This window comes from Mixophyes fleayi, chromosome 5 (genome assembly GCF_038048845.1).
Source record: "Mixophyes fleayi isolate aMixFle1 chromosome 5, aMixFle1.hap1, whole genome shotgun sequence".
In the NCBI taxonomy this organism is placed as follows: Eukaryota; Metazoa; Chordata; class Amphibia; order Anura; family Limnodynastidae; genus Mixophyes; species Mixophyes fleayi.
Window position 1 is genome coordinate 256,640,908 of NC_134406.1, and position 27,603 is coordinate 256,668,510.

A 27,603-nucleotide genomic window follows, 5' to 3' on the forward strand; every position below is an offset into this window, starting at 1 on the left:
TGCAGGATGCTAGGGTAGGAAAAACATTCTTGAGGTTTGTTTGCACCTCAGAAAAAAAAAAAAAATCAGTTATGTTTTACTTACCGTAATACTCAAAAATGTGCTCTAATGGGACTTGGCAGGTAATTTATTTCCCCCCATAGAGTACATACCGATCATCATCACCACCATTTATTTATATAGCGCCACTAATTCTGCAGCGCTGTACAGAGAACTCACATCAGTCCCTGCCCCATTGGAGCTTACAGTCTAAATTCCCTAACATACACACACAGACACACACAGACACACACAGACACACACAGACACACACAGACACACACAGACACACACGGGTCAATTTTGAGAGCAGCCAGCAACTTACCAGTATGTTTTTGTAGTGTGGGAAAAAACTGGAGCTCCCGGAGGAAACCCACACAAACACGGGGAGAACATACAAACTCCACATAGATAAGCATTGAACCTTTGCTTGGAATTTTAGAAGTAAATAAATGCACTTCTAAGTAGACATGGGTCCAGGATCAAAGTTTTCAGGGGGCCCATAATTTATGGGCAGTCCTGCTTGTATGATCCCAAAGGATAGAGGTAATATATAATTTATACCAAAAAAAAAACAAACAAACAGGTAGACAATATTTAAAATTATGGCAGCAAAACCATTGATATTTTTAAATGATCTTCTTAAATGTTGTCATCATATCCTGTTGCAGCATTATAGAGGTATTCCCACTTCAGGGGTGATTTAAACAATATACCCTTAATGCTACCTACAGTCGCAGTCCTGATTCTAGCGAGAGAAGTTACCCACTGGCATTAAGAAAATGTCAGTGGTACCACATGTCAAATATAATTGTATTTGACATGTGGTGTAGAACCAGCGCAATCCCCTGCGGTCGGTGTGGAAAGGTTCAATGGAGGTCACTACATTAACCGCCTTGCATTAAACCCAAGTGTAGAGAACAGGCAGTGCCCCTGATCACAGTCCCAAGTGGAGATGGGCATAGGGTCATTCAGATCAATGCTTTCCTTCCTCATACCTGTTTACATATGCTTTTACTGGGGTTAAAAAATGCTAACAAAAGCTTGATATTTAACGCTAGTTGGAGACAATGGGGAATTCAATTGGCTGCGTTACTGGTAAAAGTAACATGGCCTGTGCATTATGACTGTTATTACGGTAATAATGTTCTTAATTACCGTTATTATGGTAGTTTCAACGCCGCTTTTTGCTCGCAGGGAGTTAAAATTACCGTAATGACGGTAATACATTTAACGTTGCGCTAATTCGGGGGGGGGGGGGGGATTGAATTCCCCTAGTGATGTGGAAAATTATTCAGAAAATTCACTCACTACTTGATATGACATTGTATAACTTTTCAGTCTACAGTTGCCTATTATTCCAAGCACTGGTTATTATGAAGTTTAAATCTCATAACATTTAGTTTAAGACTAATTTTGACCATTATATTTGTCAGGTGATGATACCATTTGTGACTCTAAACTTCATGATTACCTAAAACATTTAGAGGTTTGAATTAAAGTGTCTAGATTTTTTTTTTGCACTAAAATAGTTCTACTGAATCTTGGCACAACATGCAGTTACTTTTATTAGGAAAAAGACAGGAAATGTTGGCGCCATAAAAAGAAATATGTTCCGAGGAAACTCTGTGAAGCATTTTCTTCAGTCATCAATTACCTCTTATTAACACATACTATCTGCCATATGAAAAAATGTTACAAGTGGTTGCTACATCTAGCAACCAAAATAAAAAAAACAGAGCTTCACATACAAATAGTGCTAAGGAACCATCTTTTTTTTCCTTCTCATTTCAGGAAAAATCTCAGACAATTCCTGGAATTAAACTGTTTTTTTTTATTTTGTTGAAAGAGCACAGCGTTGTCTTGCAATTGTCAGCCCCTAAATACATTAAGTAAGACACATAGAATGTAGAGTAGTTTGTTTCAATAGTGCTTTGAATTTACATATATTTAAAATGTGCTTTGCTGCATTTTAATGTGATAAGGCCCCACCCAAAACCCAGGTGAACACCTTACATATTAGAATATTCAATGATACATATATTTAAATACCATAAAAATAATCAATAAGAGGATTCTGCTATTATAGTGACTATACCATTATACATATACCATGTGCTAGCAATAATAACACATTTTGCTAAATATAAATACAATTATGATAAATACTGTCAACAATTCATGAAGATTGCAAATGGTTAAAGGTAACATTAATCTATCTTGTATTTGCAATATGATGCAACACATTGCAAAACGACCACAGGAAAACAGTACAGCCAGTGTAGTGTCAGCCTTCTCCTCACCTTGCTCTCTTGCAGTGGTCCCATGGTCCACACTCCAGTTTAGGGTAGGGGGGATGGGGGGTGTTTGCTGTCTGAACCTCAGGTACTGTGGATTCAGAATCAGGGAGGGCAGAAAGATGAGAGGAGCCTTAAAGCATACAACTGATTATTAATTAGCTACCTCCTCCCAAAATCCCCGGAGACCCACTGACACTTGTTGACACCCCTAATACTGCCCCCTTGTTGATTTGGGCGTTCACCTCTCTATACTCTGCTGCCAGTATCCCTTCAATGCCTCAACTGCTCTCTGCTATTCCTGACACGTGGCTACATCAATTTCACTATTCCTCTAAAACCCTCTTTCCCTAAATCAGTTTATTAACTGACCACTATTAATGATGCCATTTAGCAAATTCTCTGTGTCCAATGTACGGTACTTCTAGCTACATCATGCCTACCATGACGTCATAGCATATAATGCCAACCCCCATTATATCAGTTACCTTATTATGTCCTATATATCCTACCTGGGCTCCTGGCTTTTCTCCAGATACTACTGCACTGCAGCTGACACAATGGTGTCCTCCTCCCTCCAGCTCACACACCTAACTGGCTGCAGATCTTCTCTCCTCCCGGAGACAGGGCTGAGCTGTCAGTGCAGTGTGCTATGGAGCTGCCTCCCTCTGGCTGCAGACAGGTCACGTTGCTGTTGCTGTGCACATGATGCTCCCTGTCACAGGGGAATGACAGAGCAATGCGGGATCTGGGATTCGTGCACCAAAAAGCGGTCACAGTCTGGTGCTGTTACCAGAGCACAAGCATCTAGCTGAGCAATGATACATTCTCATTCATCTACACAATCACGTTTTATTGTAAGGAAGGAAACCATAGCAACACTGACTGCCAGGTATGTCTGTACTGGAACAGACTGAGGCAGCAAAATGACAGCATGAATGACAAAATATAAAAAATTGTCTCACAGCTGAAGGCTAAATATAGGCAGTTTCTACCTGGTTGATGGTACAAGTGTATATTGCATATATTCATGCCGGTTTATGTAAGGTGAGACAACCCCTACGGTTTGACATCATCAACATCACCATTTATTTAATGTTAATTTTTTCAGCAGCCAATTAACCTATGTTTTTGGAGTGTGGGAGAAACCCAGGCAAACATAGGGAGAACATACAATCTCCACATAGATGTGCTGCCCAAATTAAAATTGGATGCATATACTCCAGAAATAAATATTTGTACTTACATACCACCCTTTCTGTAAAGCAGATGGTATTTCAACCACTGGATGTACCACCATTGTGTAAATTCCACCTCTTCTTTCCCTTTTATTGTCCTAACTCAGGTCTCTAGCTGTCTTTCTGCTGTATCTACCTGGATGTCACAGCGTTTCCTGAAACTCAACATCTCCAAATCCGAGCTCATCATCTTTCCTTCGGCTAATGTTGTTCTCTCTCTTGGTTGACAACATCTCTCTCTCCTGTCAGCCAAGCCAGCTGCCCTGGAGTCACCCTTGACTCTGCCATCAGCTTTACCCCTCATATCCAGTCCCTCCAATATCCTGCCACTTCCTCCTCAGTAACATCATGAAACTCCGTCCCTTCCTCTCTCAGGAAGCAACCAAAATCCTGGTCCATTCTCTCATCATTTCTCATCTCGACTATTGCAACCTCCTTCTCACTGACGTTACTCGCTCTCACATTTCTGACCTTCAATCCATACAGAATGCTGCGGCTAGGCTCATCTTCCTCTCCCACCGCACATCTTCCACTTCTCCTCTGTGTAAATCCCTTCATTGGCTCCCTATCGGTTTCAGAATTCTGTTCAAGCTCTTTACCATCACTTACAAAGCCCTTACCAACACTTCTTCCCCTTACATTTCTGACCTTGTCTCGAAGTACATACCTAGCCAGCCACTCCGCTACGCCTCTGACCTCTGCCTCAATTCACCTCTCATTACCTCCTCCCATGCTTGCCTCCAAGACTTTTGCCGTGCTGCCCCTAATCTTTGGAACTCCCTACCCTGTCTCACTTCACTCTTCCCCAGCCTTCAGTCCTTCAATCGCTCACTCAAAACTCACCTTTTCAAGCTTGCCTATGCTACCGCCTCTTAATCATTCTATCCATCCCCTCCTTGTCCTCACCTGCCATCCCCAATTTCTCCCAGTTGGTTCTACTTTTTACCACCACCCCTCCCCCTTAGAATGTAAGCTCTAGCGGGCAGGGTCCTTTCTACCTATTGTCCCATGTCTGTCTACTGTCTGACTCTCTTGTACGTCCTGTCACATCATTTGCTGCACTCTGTGTGAGTCCCCACAGCATTACTCACACTCATCTGTGCTACTTATATCTATTACCTCATCTATTTGTTACTTGCTTCTGTATCCCATGCTACAGAAACTGTGGCACCTTATAAATACATAATAATAATAATAATAATAATAATAATAATAATACTACATTTAATAATACAGGGCCTGATTAAGGGTTCATGCCACAATAGGCTAATATGCTCATATCATCCCTTCACCTTCCAGGCTAATACGCAGTAGGTAAAAAAAACTTAGTTTAAAATCTGTGTTGTTACACCCTCCCTTACCAATATATATTTTCCCATGTTTTCGAAACTTAGCTCCACTTGACTTTTTAAAAGGGTACTAGCAATCTTTGACACTCATTTCATTTTCATTAAAATCATAACTTTTTTAGCAGAACGGAGGCGTGAATGTGCGCTACTGAGGGTGAAAACGTGAAGGGGGAGGAGTCTGTCACGCCTGCGCCTGTCACCAACCTTGTCTCCCCTACTGACCTATCCTCAAATGCCCACCCAAGAATGACCCATTATCTTCAGCTTTTACCATGCGAATACATCAAGATTAAAACCTTTACTACATTTGTCTTTCATGTTTTCATTTAACTTTGGAGAACTATTCTCTTATATTTTAAAATCAATTTCAGTTTATATTTTTCCATGTCACAATTTTGCATCCCCAAAAATGTTGCGCTCTCCCGAAATCCTCGCGCCCTAGGCTGCAGCCTATTGAATATTCAGGCTCTGGTTTTTTACAGCTAATCCTGCAAAATTTGACTGGGGCTTTTAGACTTCCAATAAAATCACAGTATGCTTAGGAGTTTTCACTGTTCTGCTTACAAGAATAAGAAAGAAACTTCCCCAAAATACATATAATTAAGAGTAAGGAAATGAATACTGAAACGCCAAAAGAAATTTTGCGGTACAACAACTTCTTTGGGCCCCTTCTATCGCCACGAAGGGGGTGGGGCCACACCAGGTGGGTAATTCCTCCTACTATACAGTCAGACCACCCCCTACTCTCGAAAACTCCTGAACTGTTGGTCTATGCAGGCTGGAACCACTACTTCCCGAACCTAGGCAGCATCCTAGGGGTTCAGGGGGCACCTAAAACACTGCATGAGTGACATAAGGTACATTATGATAATTTTTTTTGTTTCAAGTTATAAATATGTATAATTCCACGAGGGAAGAAAGAATAACTTTCATGGTGAATCTAATCAGCTAATGTGAATAGGACCTTTTCTAGAGGTGAGGCAGTTACACAATGGGGCACCAGGCCATTTACATTTATTGATGACTGGTCGACAAATGTCCAGTCGGGAACTGCGCAGCTGATTAATTGCTTAAAAATCCTTATGGTGAAGTTATGCAGAGACCCATTTTTCATAACATGCACACGTACCAGATCAATTCTTGGTAAAGGCCTATAATGTGCTATTCACAGAATCAGGAATATGGAACCTCAGACGTATCTGCTATCATGATATCCCAGTAGATTATCCGTTATACAGCAATACATGAATGATACATAAAAGGTAAATACACATTTATCCTGCAGACTAATGGTAGTGCCTTAAACCTTGGAGGTAGAAAAGTGGCAAATGCAAAGCAATAATAGTGTTGTACATAAAACACTTTATTAGGCAAAGAAGATAATAAACATATTCATAAAAATAATGTCTTTGGTGATAGTGGAAGTAGTCCACTCCAAGGGATCCACGGAAGAGGCTTTGGACTGCCACTAGCAGTCCACACCCATTAGAAGTATAAAAGGAAGCAGACAGATAAGTGGGAACCTCGTCAGCAGTGTGAGACATTAGTGAAAATGTTTTAAAAATGCACTGGTTACCAATCAGATTCTAGTTATCATTTATTTAGTGCATTCTACAAAATGACAGCTAGAATCTGATTGGTTGCTATAGGCAACATCTCCACTTTTTCAAACCCGCAGTTTAGTAAATATACCCCTTTGACTGCTTTAAGCTATGCAGAATGCTAAGGTATTAACAATGAGAAGCAATGCTTTTGTTCAAGAACCACTACATAACATCCAAAACCAATGGCACATCTTTTCAATTTGATTGTAGATAGAACTACTTGTAGAATTAGTAAGTATTGCTAATAATTGTTTGATCTGTCAGGGTAAGAGAAAGATGAGCCTTACAATTCCAAAATCATTCAGGAGGTAAAAGTGGAAGAGGACAGTTTAGGGGATGGGGTAGAGGCAGAGGTAAAGGAAATGACCAAAGAACTCATGCTTAAGAGTATTCTACCAGTACTGTGGGGAGGTAGCGCATTGGAGAGCATAATATCCAAATAGCAACTGAACAAACCTTCATTCCAACGTCAATGGCTACTCCTTGGGTTTAGTGGCACAATAATCACACCTGTGGGTCCTTCCGATACTTGTACTGTACTAAGAAGTGAGATAGAATGTTTGATACAGGAACCTCATAGTATGTACCAAAATCTATTGAATTCTCTACTGTTACACTTTCCCATGAAACTATCAGTGCAGTAGGTGTTTCTAATCAACTTATGATCCACCCTGTCTCTCAACAATATGGAAAGGTGACACAGTGGATAGTATTGCCGCTTCACAGAACATGGGTTATGTGTTTGATTCTGATCAGGGGCTTATCTGTGTGAAATTTATATGTTTGCATGGGTTTCCTACCACAGGCCAAAAATGTACTGATGGGTTAATTGGATGCTGGAAAAAAAGATTCTAGTTGTGTGTGTTTGTGTGTGTGTGTGCATGTGTTATTGTGTGCTTGGGAATTTAGACTGTAAGCTCCAATGGACAGAGACTGATGCGATTAAATATTATCTGTAGAATACAGTGTAATATGATTTACTTCTCTTGTTAACCTTGTTGTCCATTTTGTTAGACTTACCTTTTCCAGCTGTATGACAGTCATCTGAAATACAGAAAGACATTATTGCTGCTGTACCAATTATTTTAGGTCACAACACACAAAGCCATATTCTCACCATAGTCTCATTTGTCTCCCTAAGCTGAGAAGGTATACGGCTTGTAATACAGGACATTTTGACAAAAAGATTCATTGAACCTACAGTAATGCCTTGTAATACCCCTACAGTTACTGTCAAGAAACCAGACTAGAATATTTGTAGGTTCTGGGTACATTCATCTCTCATGGGTACCAGTATACCTGGACTAGACTTCCACAAGGTTACATCTAAAGCTCCTCTCTCTTCTTGCAAACCTTAAATAAAAAATATACATATTCAAATGAATAAGTGTCTGATTTTAAATATGTATTTGTAATTGTTTGCATGTTTTTTGGTTGGGTTGAAGCTCACTCATGCGCATAGGCAGATGAAGTATCTATCAGCAAAAAGTTTCTTAATAATTTTCTGCCAATCAGTAGGATACCTTTGACTGTCATCTCAGACCAAAATACCCACTTTACTGGCCAGGTAACTAAAGGAATTGCATTTTTCTTACTATATATAGGTTTTAGGTCATATAGAGAGACAAAATAATTTTGTTAAAATTTATGCAGAAACAGGCCTTAAAGCTGCTCTGCTACCTAGTAAAAGAGTACCATAAGGTGTCCTTTCCCCTAGCTAGACCTTTGGAGGCTGCTATATACATCTGTTTTTCCAAGGGCTCCACCATTCCTTTCACTGGATCAATTTTAAGTGGGGGAGGAGGGAAATGATCGGAAAGACCGGTTCCAATCCACAATAGATTGTGGCTTGTGATTGGTTCTCCCACTTACATTCCCGTCCTCCACCACTTAAAGTTGATTAGCTTAATGCATTTGCTCATTCTGTATTATATAACCGGCAGAGACATGGGACATACAACTGTATGTAGAAGCCCCCTAGCTTTCATTTGCTTCCCACTCGTATTGTGAGAAAAAAATATAATAAAAGTGAAATTAAAAACCTTCTCTGAGATCTCCCCTTTCTAGGATGAATAAAATCCCTCCTAAACTCTATGTTTGAAGCTCCTGTACAAAAAGACCTCTGGGCCTTTCTTCTAAGTTACCCCAGATGTTATACAAACACTCTAAAAAACTAATGTTCCAAATTCTAGTGACTGTCAAAAGTCTCATAGCCAAAAATTGGAAGAACACCCAACCTTCTTCAACATCAGCTCTTAAAAACCTTATATGGCATATAACCTGTAAGGAAAAAAAATACATATTATCTTCATAACAGGAAACATGTGTATTGTCAAGTGTGGACGCCATGGCCAGGGCCTGATTAAGGGTTCTGGCCGCCCTAGGCTAATACGGCTGCAGCGCCCCCCCCCCCCTCCTCCGAATATATAGGTGTATAGGAACACTCCTGAATATGAATGTTCAGGTGTATTCTCCAGCATTCAAATTTAAACAGATTGTGCCATTGTCTCTTACCTGTCCTTGCTCTTCTCTATTGCAACTTTGTTATCCTCTCGCTGGCTTCTGGAAAGTTGGCGTCCTTTTTTGAAAATGCAAAAATGTATTATAATGCAAACCCTGAATGATTAGGCCCTTTAGTTAAAACAAAACACTCCATTATGGCCAGCTAAAAGTACCCCATTGGACAGGCATATATAAGCAATATCTGAATATTTGTTGTCAATCAAATACAAACCTCTACCAGCCCCATCTCACTAATATTTAGTATTCTAGTGATTGCTGAGACCACCCATGTGACCACCACACAATCATGAGATTCTGCCCCCCAAAGCTGCTCTATTTTTTAAATACCCCCTGCAGCCATTTTCCTTGACCACAACCCCCCCCCCCACAGCCATTTTCCTTAACCCCTGCTGCAGCCATTTTCTTTACCTCCCACCCTGCATCCATCCCCCTTGCAGCTATTTTCCTTACCTCCACTCTGCTAGCTAGCTATCCCCCCCGTCACATCAAAACTCCCCCAGTCACATATATCAGCCCCCCTCCTCTGCCCTCCTTCATACATATCAACCTCTCTACCTCCCTATAGATTTTCATGGCAGCCCCCCCCCTCCCACCCTATAGATTTGTATGACAGTCCCCCTCTCCCTCCCTATACACATGCATGACAGTCCCTCCTCTCCCTCCCTATAGATATGCAGGGTAGTCCCCCCCCCTATAGATATGCAGGGTAGTTCCCCCCCTCCCTATAGATATGCAGGGTAGTTCCCCCTCCCTATAAATATGCAGGGTAGTTCCCCCCCCTCCCTATAGATATGCAGGGTAGTCCCCCCCCCTTCCTATAGATATGCAGGGCAGTTCTCCCCCTCCCTATAGATATGCAGGGCAGTTCCTTCCCCCTCCCTATAGATATGCAGGGCAGTTCCCCCCCCCTCCCTATAGATATGCAGGGCAGTTCGCCCCCCCCTCCCTATAGATATGCAGGGCAGTTCCCCCCCCTCCCTATAGATATGCAGGGCAGTTCCCCCCTCCCTATAGATATGCAGGGCAGTTCCCCCCCCCTCCCTATAGATATGCGGGGCAGTTCCCCCCTTCACTTACCTGTAGTTGTGCCAGCGTCGCTCCTCTCCTCAGATCAGCAGATAGGAAGTGAAGATGTCCTGCTTCCTGTCTGCTGCACAGCAACAGGCAGCCTGGCGATTGGCTGTGTGTTGCTAACCACTGACCACCAATGCTTTTGATCGTCGAGCCCTCCACCCCCCCGCGGCGACCCCCCCCTCCCCCACCCCGAAAAAAAAAATGAATGAAGAAAAGAAAAAAAAAAATGTTAAAAAAAAAAAGAAAAAAAAAAATGACAAAAAAATACCCACAGTGCCGCGCCCCCCGGGACCCAGCGCCCCAGGCTGCAGCCTGGTCAGCGTAGTGGTTGATCAGGCCCTGGCCATGGCTCTTTGTTGAATCCAAAAAACAAGGATGTAATTCCTCTAATTAATAGGCCCTGTCTCCTCTTTATGACAACAGTATTTATTAGCGACTTCCTACTTTGTACTGCTAAAATTCCAAAAGGCTCTCGGAACATCTCAAACTTTGAACTTATTACAGAACTATCTTTTATTTACTTACCCATGTAGATTACTTGTAGTATACTGCCCCCCCACCCCACACTTCTTAACCTCCTTTATTTTTAATACTAGTTCCTAATTATATTATATATATTATTACCATATTTTTCATGATTTTGTGTAATGTCATACCGCTAAGAGAAAACTTGGTTGCACAATAGCTATTTGTTATGTACTTTTACCTTTTCAATTGTAAATATATTTTTTTAAAGTGGAAATATTAATTGCAATTAATATTCTATAGTGGAGAAGCGGTTGAATGGAGATCCACTTGGTGTCAGTATATTTGCTATGTTCTTGGACATGTAGCCCTCAATGTACGTAGGTGGATTGAGAAAAAAGTGAATAGAAGTGTTCTCTCCAGCACCCTCTCCCGCTTTGTTCTCTCAAGCCCCCCTCCCATCTTGTTCTCTTTACCCTGCTCTCCCACTCTGCCCCCCCCATTCTTTCCAGCACTCTTCTTCCCCAGTTCTTGCCTCTCACTCCCTTGTTCTCTCTAGCCATTTACAGCCTCTTTAATTACCTTATGGCTCCTCAGCTTCTGTTTTTATCTCTGTGTCTTCTTCCTGTCTCTTCTTGCTCTGTCATCGTCTTGTTCTGTCATCACGTTGTTCTTCTTCCTGCTTCTTCTCGTTTCTGTGCTGGCTCTTCTATACAGCATCCTGGTGTCAGATTTGCACGCCAGCGACGCTGCAGTCAGCAGGAAGCATTTTCCTAATTGCCCACCTGACACTGAGCAATTGCAGCATTGTGGTGCATGCCACAGGGCTTAATGTGTATATAGTGGACGGGTGTTACACCCCCCTAGGCCTTGAAGCCAGGGCAGACACATTGCGCTTGTTACAGCCCTGTCCATGGTCACAGACCCAAATCATGAGACCACACCGCTTTTTACCATTGCAAATCAGGACTGTCACATGACAAATGGGGGACACATGCAAGGCCGCCATCAGGGGGGTATGGGGAGTACTGTTGTACTGGGCCCGGGCTCACCAGGGGACCCGGTACAACAGCGCAGCACAGACTTACCTGGGGCCCCGCTGGTCTCCGCTACTCTGTCACCATGACAGCCAGGCCACAGGATACGATCGCAGGGGTGGAGGATTCATTCCCCCTGCGATCATGTGATCTGGCTGTCACAGGCAGATCACATGATCGCAGGGGAATGATTCTTTCATCCCTGCATTCGCATCCTGGTGCCTGGCTGTCACGGTGACAGCCAGGCTGAAGACAGAGTAGCGGAGACCAGTGGGGCCCCAGATAAGTATGTGTTGCTGTTGCTTATGGGGGGGTGCTCATGGGGGGGGCGCTCATGGGGGGGGGCCCGGGGGACACGGGGGGCCCGTACTGGGCCCCATGATTGCTGAAGGCGGCCCTGGACACATGTCTTATATAAGTTTCATTATCTAAAGAGGGGGGTTTACATTTTGTTTCTAATAGCCCTGACCATGCAAAATGAGTGGGTGCAACATAAGATATTTAATGATAGATTTATCAAACCTTCTAAAAAGGAAAAGTGAAGGTGTTGCCCAGTACAACCAATCACATTTTAGTTATCATGTACTAGAACTGAATAAATTATATCTAGAATCTGATTGGTTGCTATGGGCAACTACTCTACTTTTCCTTTTAGAATGTTCGGAAATTCTACCCCCTTGTGTACTTGGAAAGTGAGCTTTACAAATCACAGCTACTCACAAAGCCTGTCTTTTAATATTGACTTTAGTGCTTATTATTTATACATGGTCCACTGTTCAGTGAATGTGATAGTGTCTGTATTCATATCTCATCTCCTGCTCTTGGCTGACGTGATCGTTTTCTCACTGACTTATTTTCTCACTGACTTGAGCCAGGCAGCAGGAGACGTGAGATAGCGGAACAACAGTATAGACAAAGCTGTTTTGTGGGAGAAATAGCAGAAAAACAATTTTCAACACTGATGAGTTGCAATGGTGTACTTTTACTTTTTGACATTTGTCAACTACATGACTAACTGTAGGTTGTTGCAGCTGAAACTGCAGAATGATGAATTTTCAGTAACTCTTCTCAGTCTGCAGTTTGTTAGCTCAGAGTTCTAGAACTTCAGGGGGCATATTTACTAAACTGCAGATTTGAAAAAGTGGAGATGTTGCCTATAGCAACCAATCACATCCTAGCATTCATTTGTTTTAGTGCATTCTACAAAATGACAGCTAGAATCTGATTTGATGCTATAGGCAACATCTCCACTTTTTCAAACCCACAGTTTAATAAATATACCCCCAGATTGCTGATCTAGTTTTTCTGGAGTACACCTCCACCCTGTCCATGTACTTGTGTACTTGCACATCAGACTTGACCCAGAGATGTCTGACCTCCCTTCATCATCATCATCATCATCATCATCATCATTTATTTATATAGCGCCAACATATTCCGTAGCGCTTTACAATTGGGGACAAACATAGTAAACTAATAAACAAACTGGGTAAAACAGACAAAGAGGTGAGAAGGCCCTGCTCGCAAGTTTACAATCTGTGGGGAGAGTGGTGGGGGTGGTATTGGTTTAATGTATGGGGAGAGGAGTGGGGCAGCTGCAAGTTTATTGTTATAGATTTTTTTTTCTTTTTTAAATCTAACATTTGGAAACCCCCTTCTAGAAATCCTATTTTTGTCCCTGGGACAGCGTTCAGCATCAGACATCAGTGCACTTGGACTGCAGTCTTAATTGCCATCCAGAAGGAAGTAAGTTATTATTTTTATTTTACAAAAGTCAAGTGTGTGAGCATGTGCAAAGTGGGTATTTTATGGGGTGGTGGGGCGGTAGGTTAAAGCTGTGCCTATGGTGCCGAGAATCCTTGCACCGGCCATATATATGGTTAATTGAAGCATAAGGACAAATTTAATTAATATGATTTAACATAGGAATTCACACACCCGCTGCAAAAGGATAGCACTTATAGGTTTAATATAACGCTTCACCGCCATCTGCTGGCATTGTGGATAAAATGGCCAGAGGCAGATCAGAGATAATTGCAGCTGCAAACAACGTGGTGAGAAACAGGAGTCAGGCTTAGAAGGCAGAGAAATAATCATATTCAAAATCTAAATCTGGGTCAATGCATGGAATCAAGATAACAGGTAAACTGCTGAGCATCTGGAAACAAGGACACAAAGTCAATGATTTGGCTGTGCATTATTTTCAGGCTGATGTTTAAATAGGCCACTGATTCCCATATCAGCCACAGGAGAAGCACTGAGCATGCTCTACAGCAGTGTTTCTGAAATCCAGTCTTCAGGGAGCCCTAACAGTGTATCCACATCTTCTTGCTGGAGCACAGATGTACATTACTGACTGACACATTATAAAAGATCCACTATAGTACTAATTTCACTTTGGATTTTGCGAGGAGATCTGGAAAACATGTACAGTTAGTGTTCCCTGAGGACTGGATTTGAGAAACTGCTTCAGAGGAATGCACACTGAGCACACACGAATGCAACTGAGCATGCCCAGGAACTGTTTTCTTTATAGACATCCCAATTGGGAATGTTCTTGTAATGTAAATAGCGTTACTGTCGTGTGGCCCCACCAGGCGAGGTCACCGGGGAGATATTCTAGTTTAATGAGGCTAGTGTTTCACACAAGATGATGCCGGTAACGTGGACAGCAGTGTCACTCGGGCAGGGGCAGATCTTAGCTGTGCATGGCCAAAGTGCCAGCGCTGGTTATAGGAACCCCACGGTGCTACCAGAGTCAATAAAGACTTCACATGCTTAAGAATGGTGGCAGCCAAATTTGGATGAGGAGGGAGGTCCGGAATTCCTTGTGAGAAGGGGGTGCGTGGCAGATACCTTGAGACATAAGTTAATGTCCCCTGAAAGGGGATAGACAGCTCCAATTTATTAAGAGCCCCCTAGAAGGATGTTGTATACAGCAGGGGGAATCCCCACCTTCAAGGGTACCCCAGAAAGGGCTTCGGTGTAGGGGAAAGGATGGAAGAAATGGACAAGTGTACATGGACCAGTGTTTGGTGAGCTGCACATGAAGAAGAGGAGGAGAGTCCCCAACAGCAGACATCCAGAAAAGAAGACCTTTGGATAAATGTTTCTGGAAACATTCACCTGGAAGAGAGGAATTGAAGGAAAGATAGACCCTTGGAAGAGTAGAGGTTGCTGCAGAGGCAGCTGGATAGCAGGAGCTGAATTAGAGGTGGGAGTTTCCCTTGTACGAGAGCCCCCTGAAAATACCTCCATAATGGGGGGGGGGGAGCCACTGCAACTAGGCAGGCATCTGCTCTGGAGGAAAGGGGTCACTGAGTAGTTATTCAGTGTGTGCAACTACTGCACCCAGTAACACCGGGTTTGCAGCTGTGTAGTTATGTATATTGGACTTAAGCAAGAGATGCACAGAAGGAATAGATGAGCAGAATTATGTATAACATTGCTGAAGTGTTAAGGGCAGAGTAGCGTGAGCTGTCAACTGCTAGGACTGCTTCTTGAGATATTAACCTTTAGCAGCCCCCTTTCCAAGGAACTTACTATGTTCCACAGTACTCCATTGCCCCAAAACTTAAGCTTGGGTAGTAGCAGTTTTTGAACTCGCACTTGCCCGTGTAGTGGACAGAACACGGTAGGAGGTAGTGAGCAACCAGGATGATAACGGCAGAAGTCAGAGAGAGGCAGAAGTTAATGTAGAGTATTCTGACACTTTCTGGTGGAATAGACAGCTCATATAAAGAGGTAGTGAGCAACCAGGATGTTGGTAGCCAGATAGGCAGTGGTAAATGCAAAGTAATAAACAATCCAAGGTCTGGAGCAAGAGAAAACAGCAGAATCCTTTAAGCAAGCAAGAGTTCAGGGCAGGTAGAGATATGTATGCAGATCTGATTAACAGACCAAGGGCCAGGATTGGAAAAGACAGCAGAATCCTTTAAACAATCCACTTCAAACACTGATAACAGAACAGGTTTGGATACAAGGTGCACAAGGTCAAGCTGAAACTATCACCAGCATTAGTATGCTGGCACAAAGAGGATTATAAAGGCAGGATCGTTAGCTGCATGGATGTGGTATGTATGCTGCTATACTGGATCTGAAGAAAAGCTACCAATCAGCTGAATTAGTGAACTACAGGATTGATCCTACACATGGTTGCAGCAGTAATGCACAGATGACAAATCAGACCAACAGGAGAGATCCTATTTCTTTACATGAAGTTATGTGGAGGTGACGTTTGGCGTAAGCTGTACTTATTACCATCATGATCTGTGCTGGAGGAGTTTGGCGTTTAGATCTATGTCCAATACAACCATTATGATATGGGCAGGAGGAGAAGGTGGCGGAAAATAAAACTGTTTATTTTTCCTATGAGATGGTGTGGCACCTAACATTTATTTGACTTTACACTGCACACCATTAGTGACCACTCCATGTTATTGTGTTTAAATACCTGAGTATTCAGGAGACCCTCTGGCTGCGGATGCCACATACACGCCTTAGGCCGAACAGAAGAGGAGGGCAGCAGTGAGTGGAGTACCACACCACATCATGCTTCCCCAATAAGTGATTGCACAACAACACATTAGCAGCAGTGGTTTCACATTCTGGGAAAAGGGGTAGTCTGGACAGGATCCTGACAGATATATTTTAGATTTAATGATGTTTCTGTGAGCCACAAGCACTGAAGATCTATCATTATTATCCACTTCCTACAGCACTATTCATCTGTGTTTTCTTGCCTCAAGTACCCAACCCCGAAAATATCATGGTAATGGTAATATCCTAGAGCTATAATGCTTACATTGCTTTTATTAATCTGCCCTTGAGTTGACATTAAAGGGTAACTCACAGAATAATATTATCCATGCAGATTTGTTTTTATTTTACTTCCCCTGGATATGATAACATATCTGCTGTGTACATACAATTGTATCCAATGCAAATAAATGAGCTTAATTGTTTTTCTTATCCAATAGTAACATAAATAAACAAATTAATGATCTAGAAGCTTTCAATGTTTTATACATATGTTGTGAGCTATTAGTTTTAAGATTTAATTTATTTATTTATCATTTGAGGAATATATTTTATAGCTATCTGCACAGCCAACTGCATATTTGTATTCCTGATAGAGAGTGGATGTCCCAGATCTTTGCCCTGTGTTCTGTCAATGGTTTAACCTAAGGGCCTACATGTGATCTGAACTATTGAGTTTTCAATGCTGTCTAATGCGTGATGACATATTGATCTGTGATTCATCTTTTTATTTTGCAGTTTCTGCCTTCGGGAAGTGTCACCAACGATAAACAGACTTGACCCCCTGCAGGTGTCTTTAGACTTTTGTACATCATGGACTATTATTTGATTGCCTCAGGGATAACCTGCAATCAGCTGTGTTATAAATCACTGAGCAGCTCTCCATACAACTAGTATGCAGTTGGCTGACATTGATTGGGCAGCTGGTATCCAACAGAGACCTTTATGCCTGCAAGCAGCACACTGTAAAAACACACTGCAAAAATTAAAGTTAATGTGAAATGATTTTCAGCTATATGGATCTTGTCACCAATAAACATGTTGTTTACTGATGACAATAAGTCGCTAACCACTGTAAACTATTGTATAGTCAAGACAATGAGTCATCCTTGGGCGGGCGCTTGAGGATAAGCGAATAGGAGAGGCAAGGACAGCGACAGGCGCTGGCATAACAGCCCCCGCCACCTTCACATCTTCACCCTCAGTAGCGCTCGGTCGCGCCTCCGTTCTGCTGTACAGTTCTAGTTCTAGTGAAAATGTAATGAGTAACAACGATTGTCGAGAGCCTTTTAAAAAGCCAAGTGGAAAATAAACGTGTGTGTCTGTTGGGGGGTAAAGTAAGCTGGATTCTAAATTAAGGAGGAGTTTGTTTTTACCTACTGCGTATTAGACTAGAGTGGAAGATGATCGCTTTAGCCACAGCAAAATCTATCCACAGTAACAGGAGTTACCAATTTCTTTTTAGACCCCCATTCTGCTCTGCTTAGCATGTGCAGGAGTACAGAGCACGCATAAAACTGGAGGACTGTTGTTTTTGTTTTTTTGTTTTTTTAAAAAAAATAGCATTCCCACTGTACATAAAAATATAGCAGTAGGTGTAATATAAAAGTTATATAACATCTACCGAGTCCACCACTTCACCCCAAGAAAATAGTTTTCTCGGGCAGGGCAATAGCCCTATTCATTTTCAAGCAACCTGCACTTAAAAAAATAAATAAAAAAAATAAGTATAACAATGGTGCTACGTGATGAAAAGCCCTATTAATAAATTCATGATAAAAAGGCTCCTCAAGTCAAAAACCTACTTAATGCTGATGGGGCTATTGCTGGCAGTAACCCCTGTTAAAGTAATTTTATCGTTTTCCAATAAGCATTGTCTAAGCAATTTCTTGTGTTTCCAAAGTACAAACAATTTATTTAGCAGATGTAAAAGTTTTCATAATTATAATACAGTACAGCCGATACCAAAGATACATACATACCGCTGTGCCCGCCTGCGCTAGCTGCGCTCTGCTGGTACCAGCTACAGTACTTCACTCCAGAATACTGTGGTCAGAGAATGACTGGGCTAGTACCAGCAAAGCTGTATTATATACACTCAGTGGTACAGAGAAAACAATGCAGATGACGTGGCTTGCTTCTATAGGTCCAGGCTTCAGGAGGGTCCAGTGTAATGCAGGTCATAGGCTAGTTCAAACAACCCCCTCCAAGGGTGAGGGTCAACATTCCAGATGATTCTCCCGCCCTGAAACCAGTTTAAGCTAGTCTTTTCACAATACACAGTCAGTAACATTTTAAACATTATTCCCTAACATCGCTAACTAGAGTATGCAATGTGTGATCCCTTCGGTGAATGAACCAGACAACTGCGGATAAATAGGGGATTAAAATGATACTAAACATGACATAGTTCCTGCAACCTGAACCTTAAATATCACTAAAGTGTACATAAAACCTTAAAATATATATAATTATAACCTAAATACCATCTGCTCATAAATCACTGTGGAATGGAACCATTATAAATATGAAATATATAAATAAATGAATGTGAGAGTACGAGTGTATGCGTGCGTATTTTATCGTACGATCGCGTCGTGCCACATGTTACATGGCATAATGATCGCAATCGCATGGTAAAACAATATTAACCAATATACTTTCGTTCATCCAATTATACGATTTCGACACCCCCTTAACATACATAGTGTATAGAGAAAATAGCAATACTGGGTATTTTTTCTGGCAATATGGCTTTTCACTTTTGATAAATCACCCCTTTTGTCTCTCTCTGTACCACGCTGCTTTCCCACTGCAGACTAAGTATTGTTTGCATTTTGTTCCAGATAGGATAAATTTCATGCTAAAGGGCATTTTCCCCTGGAAAAAATATGCAAAATTCCAACCACTTCTGGAATCAGGGAAATATTCCATGAAACACTTATCCAAATGTTGCTCTACTTTGAATACCACCATGCAATATACATATACCAACATGCAGTTTATAAAGCAGAACAAATTTAATAACATAAATATAAGCATCTACCACAATATCATATTTGCTTAGAGTGTTATACAGCATGTTCCAAAATATTTTTGAATAGCAGTTTATAAAGCAGAGCATAGAACGCACATAGCTCCACACCAGGCTGTGTGATGGTAACATGGACAGACAGGTTGTCTATAAGCCACGGCCGCTTTGACCTTGTTATGTCAGTTCCATCTCTAAGTTCTTAGTTTATAATAGAGGAAAGGGAATACGTGATGGAAAGTAAAAGTCAAAACAGAGTACAGGATACTGGACATTATTCATAATAGTAACAGAACTATATATAGAAATACGTGACATTGTAGAGGAATATGTCTACTGCTAGATGAATATAGACTTTATATTGGGCTTCAGTTCTGCCCCTTTACTTCCTGGCTGTTAGAGTAGGGAGTGTGGGATATGTCTGTCTCTTCTCCTGTACGTCTGCTCTGTGTCTCTGTGTATTGTGTGTCTGTCTCTTCTCCTGTACGTCTGTTCTGTGTATTGTGCATCTGTCTCTTCTCCTGTACGTCTGTTCTGTGTCTCTGTGTATTGTGTGTCTGTCTCTTCTCCTGTACGTCTGTTCTGTGTCTCTGTGCATTGTGTCTGTCTCTTCTCCTGTACGTCTGTTCTGTGTCTCTGTGTGTTGTGTGTCTGCCTCTTCTCCTGTACGTCTGTTCTGTGTCTCTGTGTATTGTGTGTCTGTCTCTTCTCCTGTACGTCTGTCCTGTGTCTCTGTGCATTGTGTCTGTCTCTTCTCCTGTACGTCCGTTCTGTGTCTCTGTGTATTGTGTGTCTGTCTCTTCTCCTGTACGTCCGTTCTGTGTCTCTGTGTGTTTTGTGTCTGTCTCTTCTCCTGTATGTCTGTTCTGTGTCTCTGTGTATTGTGTGTCTGTCTCTTCTCCTGTACGTCTGTTCTGTGTCTCTGTGTATTGTGTGTCTGTCTCTTCTCCTGTACGTCTGTTCTGTGTCTCTGTGTATTGTGTATCTGTCTCTTCTCCTGTACGTCTGTCCTGTGTCTCTGTGTATTGTGTGTCTGTCTCTTCTCTTGTACGTCTGTTCTGTGTCTCTGTGCATTGTGTCTGTCTCTTCTCCTATAAGTTTGTTCTGTGTCTCTGTGTGTTGTGTGTCTGTCTCTTCTCCTGTACGTCTGTTCTGTGTCTCTGTGTGTTGTGTGTCTGTCTCTTCTCCTGTATGTCTGTTCTGTGTCTCTGTGTATTGTGTGTCTGTCTCTTCTCCTGTACGTCTGTTCTGTGTCTCTGTGTATTGTGTCTGTCTCTTCTCCTGTATGTCCGTTCTGTGTCTCTGTGTATTGTGTGTCTGTCTCTTCTCCTGTACGTCTGTTCTGTGTCTCTCTGCATTGTGTCTGTCTCTTCTCCTGTACGTCTGTTCTGTGTCTCTGTGTATTGTGTGTCTGTCTCTTCTCCTGTATGTCCGTTCTGTGTCTCTGTGTATTGTGGGTCTGTCTCTTCTCCTGTACGTCTGTTCTGTGTCTCTCTGCATTGTGTCTGTCTCTTCTCCTGTATGTCTGTTCTGTGTCTCTGTGTATTGTGTGTCTGTCTCTTCTCCTGTATGTCCGTTCTGTGTCTCTGTGTATTGTGTGTCTGTCTCTTCTCCTGTACGTCTGTTCTGTGTCTCTCTGCATTGTGTCTGTCTCTTCTCCTGTACTTCTGTTCTGTGTCTCTGTGTATTGTGTGTCTGTCTCTTCTCCTGTATGTCCGTTCTGTGTCTCTGTGTATTGTGTGTCTGTCTCTTCTCCTGTATGTCCGTTCTGTGTCTCTGTGTATTGTGTGTTTGTCTTCTGCATTATTTAGGTCAGCTGTATTTAATTCCCAGTAGCTTCCAGGCATGTATAAGGCTAAAACACTGAAGAATTGTGTGTGGCCTGTAGCCGTGTCCATTAAATATGTCTCTTTAAGTAGCGATGACAATAAAATAGAAAATACCAAGAAAATACAGCCCTGACTATAGTTTGTGGACACAGAGTTAGGATATCACCTTTAGACCAATGGCAATTTTCATTTTTTGAGTATTTATGGACCCAAAGAGTAGTTGCCCGGGATTAATATTTAATTTAGTGGTGGGTCTGTTTAGCCAGTCTATAGTACTTCCAGTAACATTGTCCATGGGTCACTCTGTAGGGATATAGGAAGAATTGTTATTGCTGACTGATTTTAGACAAGATATTTATAACAATAGGACAAAACAAATCTGTACTTTATCTCTGGATCTTAGTACTTGGCACATACAAACCAGTAAGTGATTCTCTGCCAAGTTCTGTGGGGTTTACACAAAGGCTGTAACAGTGGAAATTATCCAAGGTTGAGAAAAGCCAAACAACATTAGTGGGTACGAAACTTTGATTCAAGTACCAGCTGTTGTATAGATAAACATCCATAAAGACGAGAAATAAATAAACATTGGTAGCTTTGCAGTATGAGTACATACTACCATTGGAACTCTCTTTTATAACTCTTTGGTTCTAACATTGAGAGATGCAACCTGTGACTGGCAGAGCATGCTGGTTCTTATAGTTCCTCAACAGCTGCAAGTTGCCTAACACTACCCTAGAACATTTTGACTTCCTATGTGTAATGTACAGAGGAATCTATGTAAAATGTAAACTGTATTAAAGACAACACATTCAGCCTCACTATTGATGATTTGTAAGGTGTGTGATGGTTATTTATGTGTTTCATACACAAATACTTTTGCATATACTGCCATCTACTGCTCATGACATTTATTGCAACATTCAGATACATTGTTTACATTTTACGAAATAAATGTGATCAAAAGACTTTGTACAGTGTTTGCTTTATTTGTGGTATTTTTCTAGTTTCACTGCTTTTTGCGATATTGTTGATATAAGCTAATAACATTTTACAAATTTGTGAGTCCCTTGATAATACACAATACATTATATCGGAAAATAAAGTGATCAAAGAGGCACTCAGTGATACAAACTTATTAAATATAAAAATAACTGTTTAAAAAAATCACTCAAGAACATGTACCCGCGATGCTGCATTGAAAGCACGTCATAAAATATCCAAAAAGTCATTAATGATTAGTCAAACACAGAACATTTCTATTTGTGCAGATGCAACCCTAGTGCATTCCTAGGTTCATGCCCACACCCTGGGGTTTGGAACTGGTCACAGGAAATCAATCTGCACATACTTCTTTAGGATTGCAGTTCTGACAGTTAAAAGGTAAAGTCAAAGTTCATTCTTACAACACTTTTAGGGGGAAACTCAATTTTGGGCAATGTGGAACTCAGACATCACCGCAATGTCCTCTGGCACCTTGCCAGCACTTACAGTAGGAATCTCTGCAAGGATTTCTGCCATAACATCGCCGAAGGGAACCTCCGCGAACGTTCCAGAGATACCATGTACCGAACGGAATCTCCTGGTTAAACCCCAGGGGCAAACGCAGGATTTGTAGAAGGGTTTCCACACCACGCCGCCAGTGGCCGTGGCCAGCATGCGTGGGGGCGTGGCTATAATTTTAGACAGTGCTTGGCTGCTCTCCAACTCTTCCTATCCCCATCATTTGGACGGGCAATGCTCCGTGCACTACTGTTAGGTGCACGTAGCTCTCCCTTTTTAAGCAGAGCCATGTGAAGCAGGACATACCTCCCAACTGTCCCTACAGTCAGGACAAAGTCATAACTGAGTGTGTCAGAACAGTTGGCAGACTGTACTGCTCTCTCCTACCTGTTCTTGCTGCTTTCACTACTTGTTGCTGCTAATCGTGTCCTAAGCTCAGTTGCTGCTTGTCTGGATCCTGGAATGTTAGGTTCCTGTTTGTAAAAAGGACAAGTACCTAATATAGTCATCCCAGCAATGAGTGAATATAGTAGGCTTCCCTCCCCCAAAGTCGCCCGATATTAAATCAAAAGCAAACACATCTAATAATTAGGCCTCCCAGCAACCAACCCGGACAGTAAATTAATGTCATTCACCTTTAATAGAAAGATCCATTTCCCTCCAAACAACTCCTACATTCAATTAATTGTGTTTACATTTAATAAATAAACCTATTTCCTCCAAAATGTTAAATAATTAGCATTCACTTTAAAGAAATAGCTCTTCTTCTCCCCAAACTCAGTCACACATTCAATTAATAGCACTCAAACCACCCCAGCATTAAATGAATAGTCCCATCATCCCACCCTTAATAGGTCTGCCATAGCCCCACTATTAAATTAAATATCTCCAACCTCCACCCCATCAATAAATTTAAAGCTCCCACTCTCAACCTGCCATGACATTAATATTTCACACCCCATCCACATCACATAAAATACCCCCCTACACTTACATTAAATTCCTTTTCCACCCTTCCCCCACACTTATATGAAAGTCCCTCCAAGCCTATGTTTACAAAGCAACTATTATACAGGGTGATTCAAAAGTCGCAGTACACCCTTTTATTTCAAAAACTCTACAGTAATTGGGCCGATTTTAAGATGGCGCCCATGTTTGGTACATACCGTAAATGATAGACCACGTCAACCATACCTTACTGGAGTATTCAGGTTTCCCAATTTCCTGTAGAGTTTTTGAAATAAAAGGGTGTACTGCGACTTTTGAATCACCCTGTACTTATACATAAAATCCCTGCATTTACATTAAAAACACATGAGACCCACCCCCTCACACACACACACACACACACTCTCATACTCACACACTTACCCTCTTCATCTAGTGCTGTGTCTTGTGTCCACCTATTGCACACACGAGACATGCATGCATTGGGAGAGAGGGGTGGGGACACACAGCTTGCAGGGGCAAACTCAGGATTTTTAAGGGGGGGTTTCCCCCCTGTCCAAAAAAAAAAAATAGAGAAAGAGAGAGAGCTGCTGCGCATGCGGCCGCGCATGCGCAGCAGCTCCAATTCAGCGATTCTGAATTGTACAGCAGCCGCAGTGCTGTCAAAGAAGCGTCCGCGGCAGTGCTGTATTGGAGAACCAGAAACCCCCCCAAGTATGTGCTCTTGTCACTTTTGTCCCTCTATCATCACACTGTGCCCCTTCATTGTCACTTTTGCCCCTTCACAATATCACATGTGCCCTTTCACCATCACCTCTGTGCCCATCACCATCACCACCTCTGTGCCAATCACCATCACCACCTCTGTGCCCATCACCACCTCTGTGCCCTTCACCATCACCACTTCTGTGCCAATCACCATCACCACCTCTGTGCCTCTTCACCATCACCACCTCTGTGCCCTTCACCATCACCACTTCTGTGCCAATCACCATCTCCACCTCTGTGCCCATCACCACCTCTGTGCCTCTTCACCATCACCACCTCTGTGCCTCTTCACCATCACCACCTCTGTGCCTCTTCACCATCACCACCTCTGTGCCCTTCACCATCACCACTTCTGTGCCAATCACCATAACCACCTCTGTGCCTCTTCACCATCACCACCTCTGTGCCCTTCACCATCACCACTTCTGTGCCAATCACCATCTCCACCTCTGTGCCCATCACCACCTCTGTGCCTCTTCACCATCACCACCTCTGTGCCTCTTCACCACCTCTGTGCCTCTTCACCATCACCACCTCTGTGCCTCTTCACCATCACCACCTCTGTGCCTCTTCACCATCACCACCTCTGTGCCCATCACCACCTCTGTGCCTCTTCACCATCACCACCTCTGTGCCAATCACCATCACCAATTCTGTGTCCCTTCACCATCACCACATCTGTACCCTTCACCATCACCACCTCTGTGCCCTTCCCCATCACCACTTCTGTGCCAATCACCATCTCTGTGCCCTTCACCATCACCACTTCTGTGCCAATCACCATCACCACTTCTGTGCCAATCACCATCTCTGTTCCCTTCACCATCATCACCTCTGTGCCCATCACCACCTCTGTGCCCATCACCACCTCTGTGCCAATCACCATCACCAATTCTGTGTCCCTTCACCATCACCACCTCTGTGCCCTTCACCATCACCACTTCTGTGCCAATCACTATCACCAATTCTGTGCCCCTTCACCTTCACCACCTCTGTGCCCTTCACCATCACCACTTCTGTGCCAATCACCATCTCTGTGCCCTTCACCATCACCACCTCTGTGCCCATCACCACCTCTGTGCCCATCACCATCACCACTTCTGTGCCCCTTCACCATCACCACCTCTGTCCCTCCGTTGTTTTCTTACCTTTCTATTGCCTTTCTTCCCCGGCGCGCTGCTCCTCCTCAGTCAGTCCAGATTTAAAAAAAAAAAAAAAAAAAAAGAGTCACGTGATCGCTCGTCGGGTCCCGGCAGCCTCTCCTCCTCTCTCTATCACTGAGACACTGAGAGGAGAATAGGCTGCCGGGACCCGATTCGTGGCACCCGACCCCCCTCCCCCGATTCGCGGCACCCGTCCCCCCACCTGCCCCGACTCGCGGGAGGGGCGGGTGCCGCGAGTCGGGGGAGGGGCCGACATTTTTTTTTTTTAAATTGCTCCTGTCCCCCCCAGCTGTGCCCCCCGAGAGCCGCTAGGCCCTAGGCAGGTGCCTAGGTTGCCTAGCGGTAAATCCGGCCCTGACCCCTACATGTCAAGTGATTTTGTGAAGAAGAAAATGCTGATATAGACCCCGGCAAATCAAGGAAATCCCCCTAAGAGTCTTCATCATCCCTTAATGTAATATTAATGTTCTCAGGGCCAGCACTACATTTAGGTGAAGCTAGGCAGTTGCATAGGGCACCAATGTTTTATGGGGCGCCTAAAATACTGAATGAGGGATAATGTCACTCATACAGTGTTTTTACCGCTCCTGCTTATAAATAATTGCATTTAAATTTTTGGGGCGAAGGCATCCAGTGTATGATCAGAAATATGAGCTGGAATGATTTGTATAACCTGACTGATTTGGAAAAAGCACCATAAAGACAAAAAAGTAATGTATATGAATTTTTGAGCCCTTTTTTTTCATTTAGTCATTATCAAACTATCATCTTGATGTAGACACTCTCACGCACCACCTTTGGCCTTCATTGTATGGAATTTAAATTAAAAAAAGAAGGATTACATCTCTTATTATAATCTCAAAATCTTTTATAGAGATTTCATCATTCATCTTACTAATGATTTTGCCCTATTTTCCTAATTTCATTACCAATTTTTTTTGCTGGCCTTCAAATCACTAAGGAAAATTTTGTAGCCTTGATGGGTTGAATTTGCCCTTTCTGAAATATCCGATGATATATTGCTTCTCCAAGTTTCTGAATGTGTATGTTATTATGTAAGTCTATCTGTCTTCCCAGTGTAAGGTGATTATTTTATGCAAAGGATCCTGGCCGAGTCACAAAGGGACTATACACACACACACACACACACACACACACACACACACACACACACACACACACACACACACACACACTGACCATGGAATTCAGGAACTCAAGTCTATATATATATATATTTAGTTTACGACAACAAACAACATGGTGCTATTAAAGTTATTTCATCGTTTTCCACTAATAATTGTCTATGCGACTTGTGTGGTTCCAAAGCACAAGCAATTTATTTAGCAAAAGCAAATAGAATAACAGTTCAATAAATAAGTACAGCCTATACATACGCTGCGTGGTGCTGCGCTCTGCTGGACCCAGCTAGACAGTCCTTCAGTCATAAAGACTGTGGTCAGAGTGACTGACTAGATTCCAGGAAGCAATATATATACATTTGGTGTTACAGTAAATACAATACTGGTGACTTGGCAAGTTTCCATAGGTTCAGGCTTTAGGAAGGTTCAGTGCAATGCAGTCCATACAAACAACACCCTCCAAGGGTGGGGGTCAGCTCTCCAGAAGATGAATACTAATGTTCCTGCCAAAAACTAGTTTAAACTGGTCTATTAGCAATACACAGACAATATCATTACAATAATTTATTCCCTATCATCCATAACTAGCATACGCAAGGAGCGATTCTTTCGGCGAATGAACCTGATGTTTGTGAATAAATAGGGGATTAGAATGATACCAGACATGACATGTTTCCTGTGACCTGAACCTTATATCTCACTAATGTGTACATATAACCTTATGTTATTTAGCTATAAACCAAATAACATCTGCTCATAAACAACTGTGGATTGGAACTATTATAAATATGAACTATATACAAGTGAATGTGTAAGTGCAAGTGTATGCGTGTGTTATTTATCGTGCGATTGCGCCATGACATGTGGTGTACTAATCGCAATCGCATGGCAAAACAATATTAATCAATATACTTTCTTTCATCCAATTATTCGACTTTGACAGTGCAGACCATGCTGGTGTAGTGAGGGATGTTTGGGTACCCACAAAATTTCTGAGTCAGCATCAATTATGCTTAATTATATATATAATATAAAATATATATGAATAATGATA

The 27,603-nt window shown here is 42.3% G+C and overlaps 1 protein-coding gene across 3 annotated transcripts in view; it reads right to left on the reverse strand.

Moving 5' to 3' along the window:
• The window catches only part of SYBU (syntabulin), a 36,213-nt gene extending 33,090 nt beyond the window's left edge, over positions 1–3,123 (reverse strand). For 2 of the 3 annotated variants that reach the window (XM_075213975.1, XM_075213973.1), the window contains exons 1-2: positions 2,849–3,123; positions 2,343–2,427 (exon numbers count right to left, since the gene is read on the reverse strand). In XM_075213975.1, coding sequence (XP_075070076.1) covers positions 2,343–2,366 — 24 coding nt within the window. In that variant the 5' untranslated portion in view covers positions 2,367–2,427; positions 2,849–3,123. The remainder of the gene's footprint in view (positions 1–2,342; positions 2,428–2,848) is intronic. The other variant, XM_075213974.1, reaches the window with a different exon arrangement.
• Positions 3,124–27,603: the final 24,480 nt, after the last annotated feature.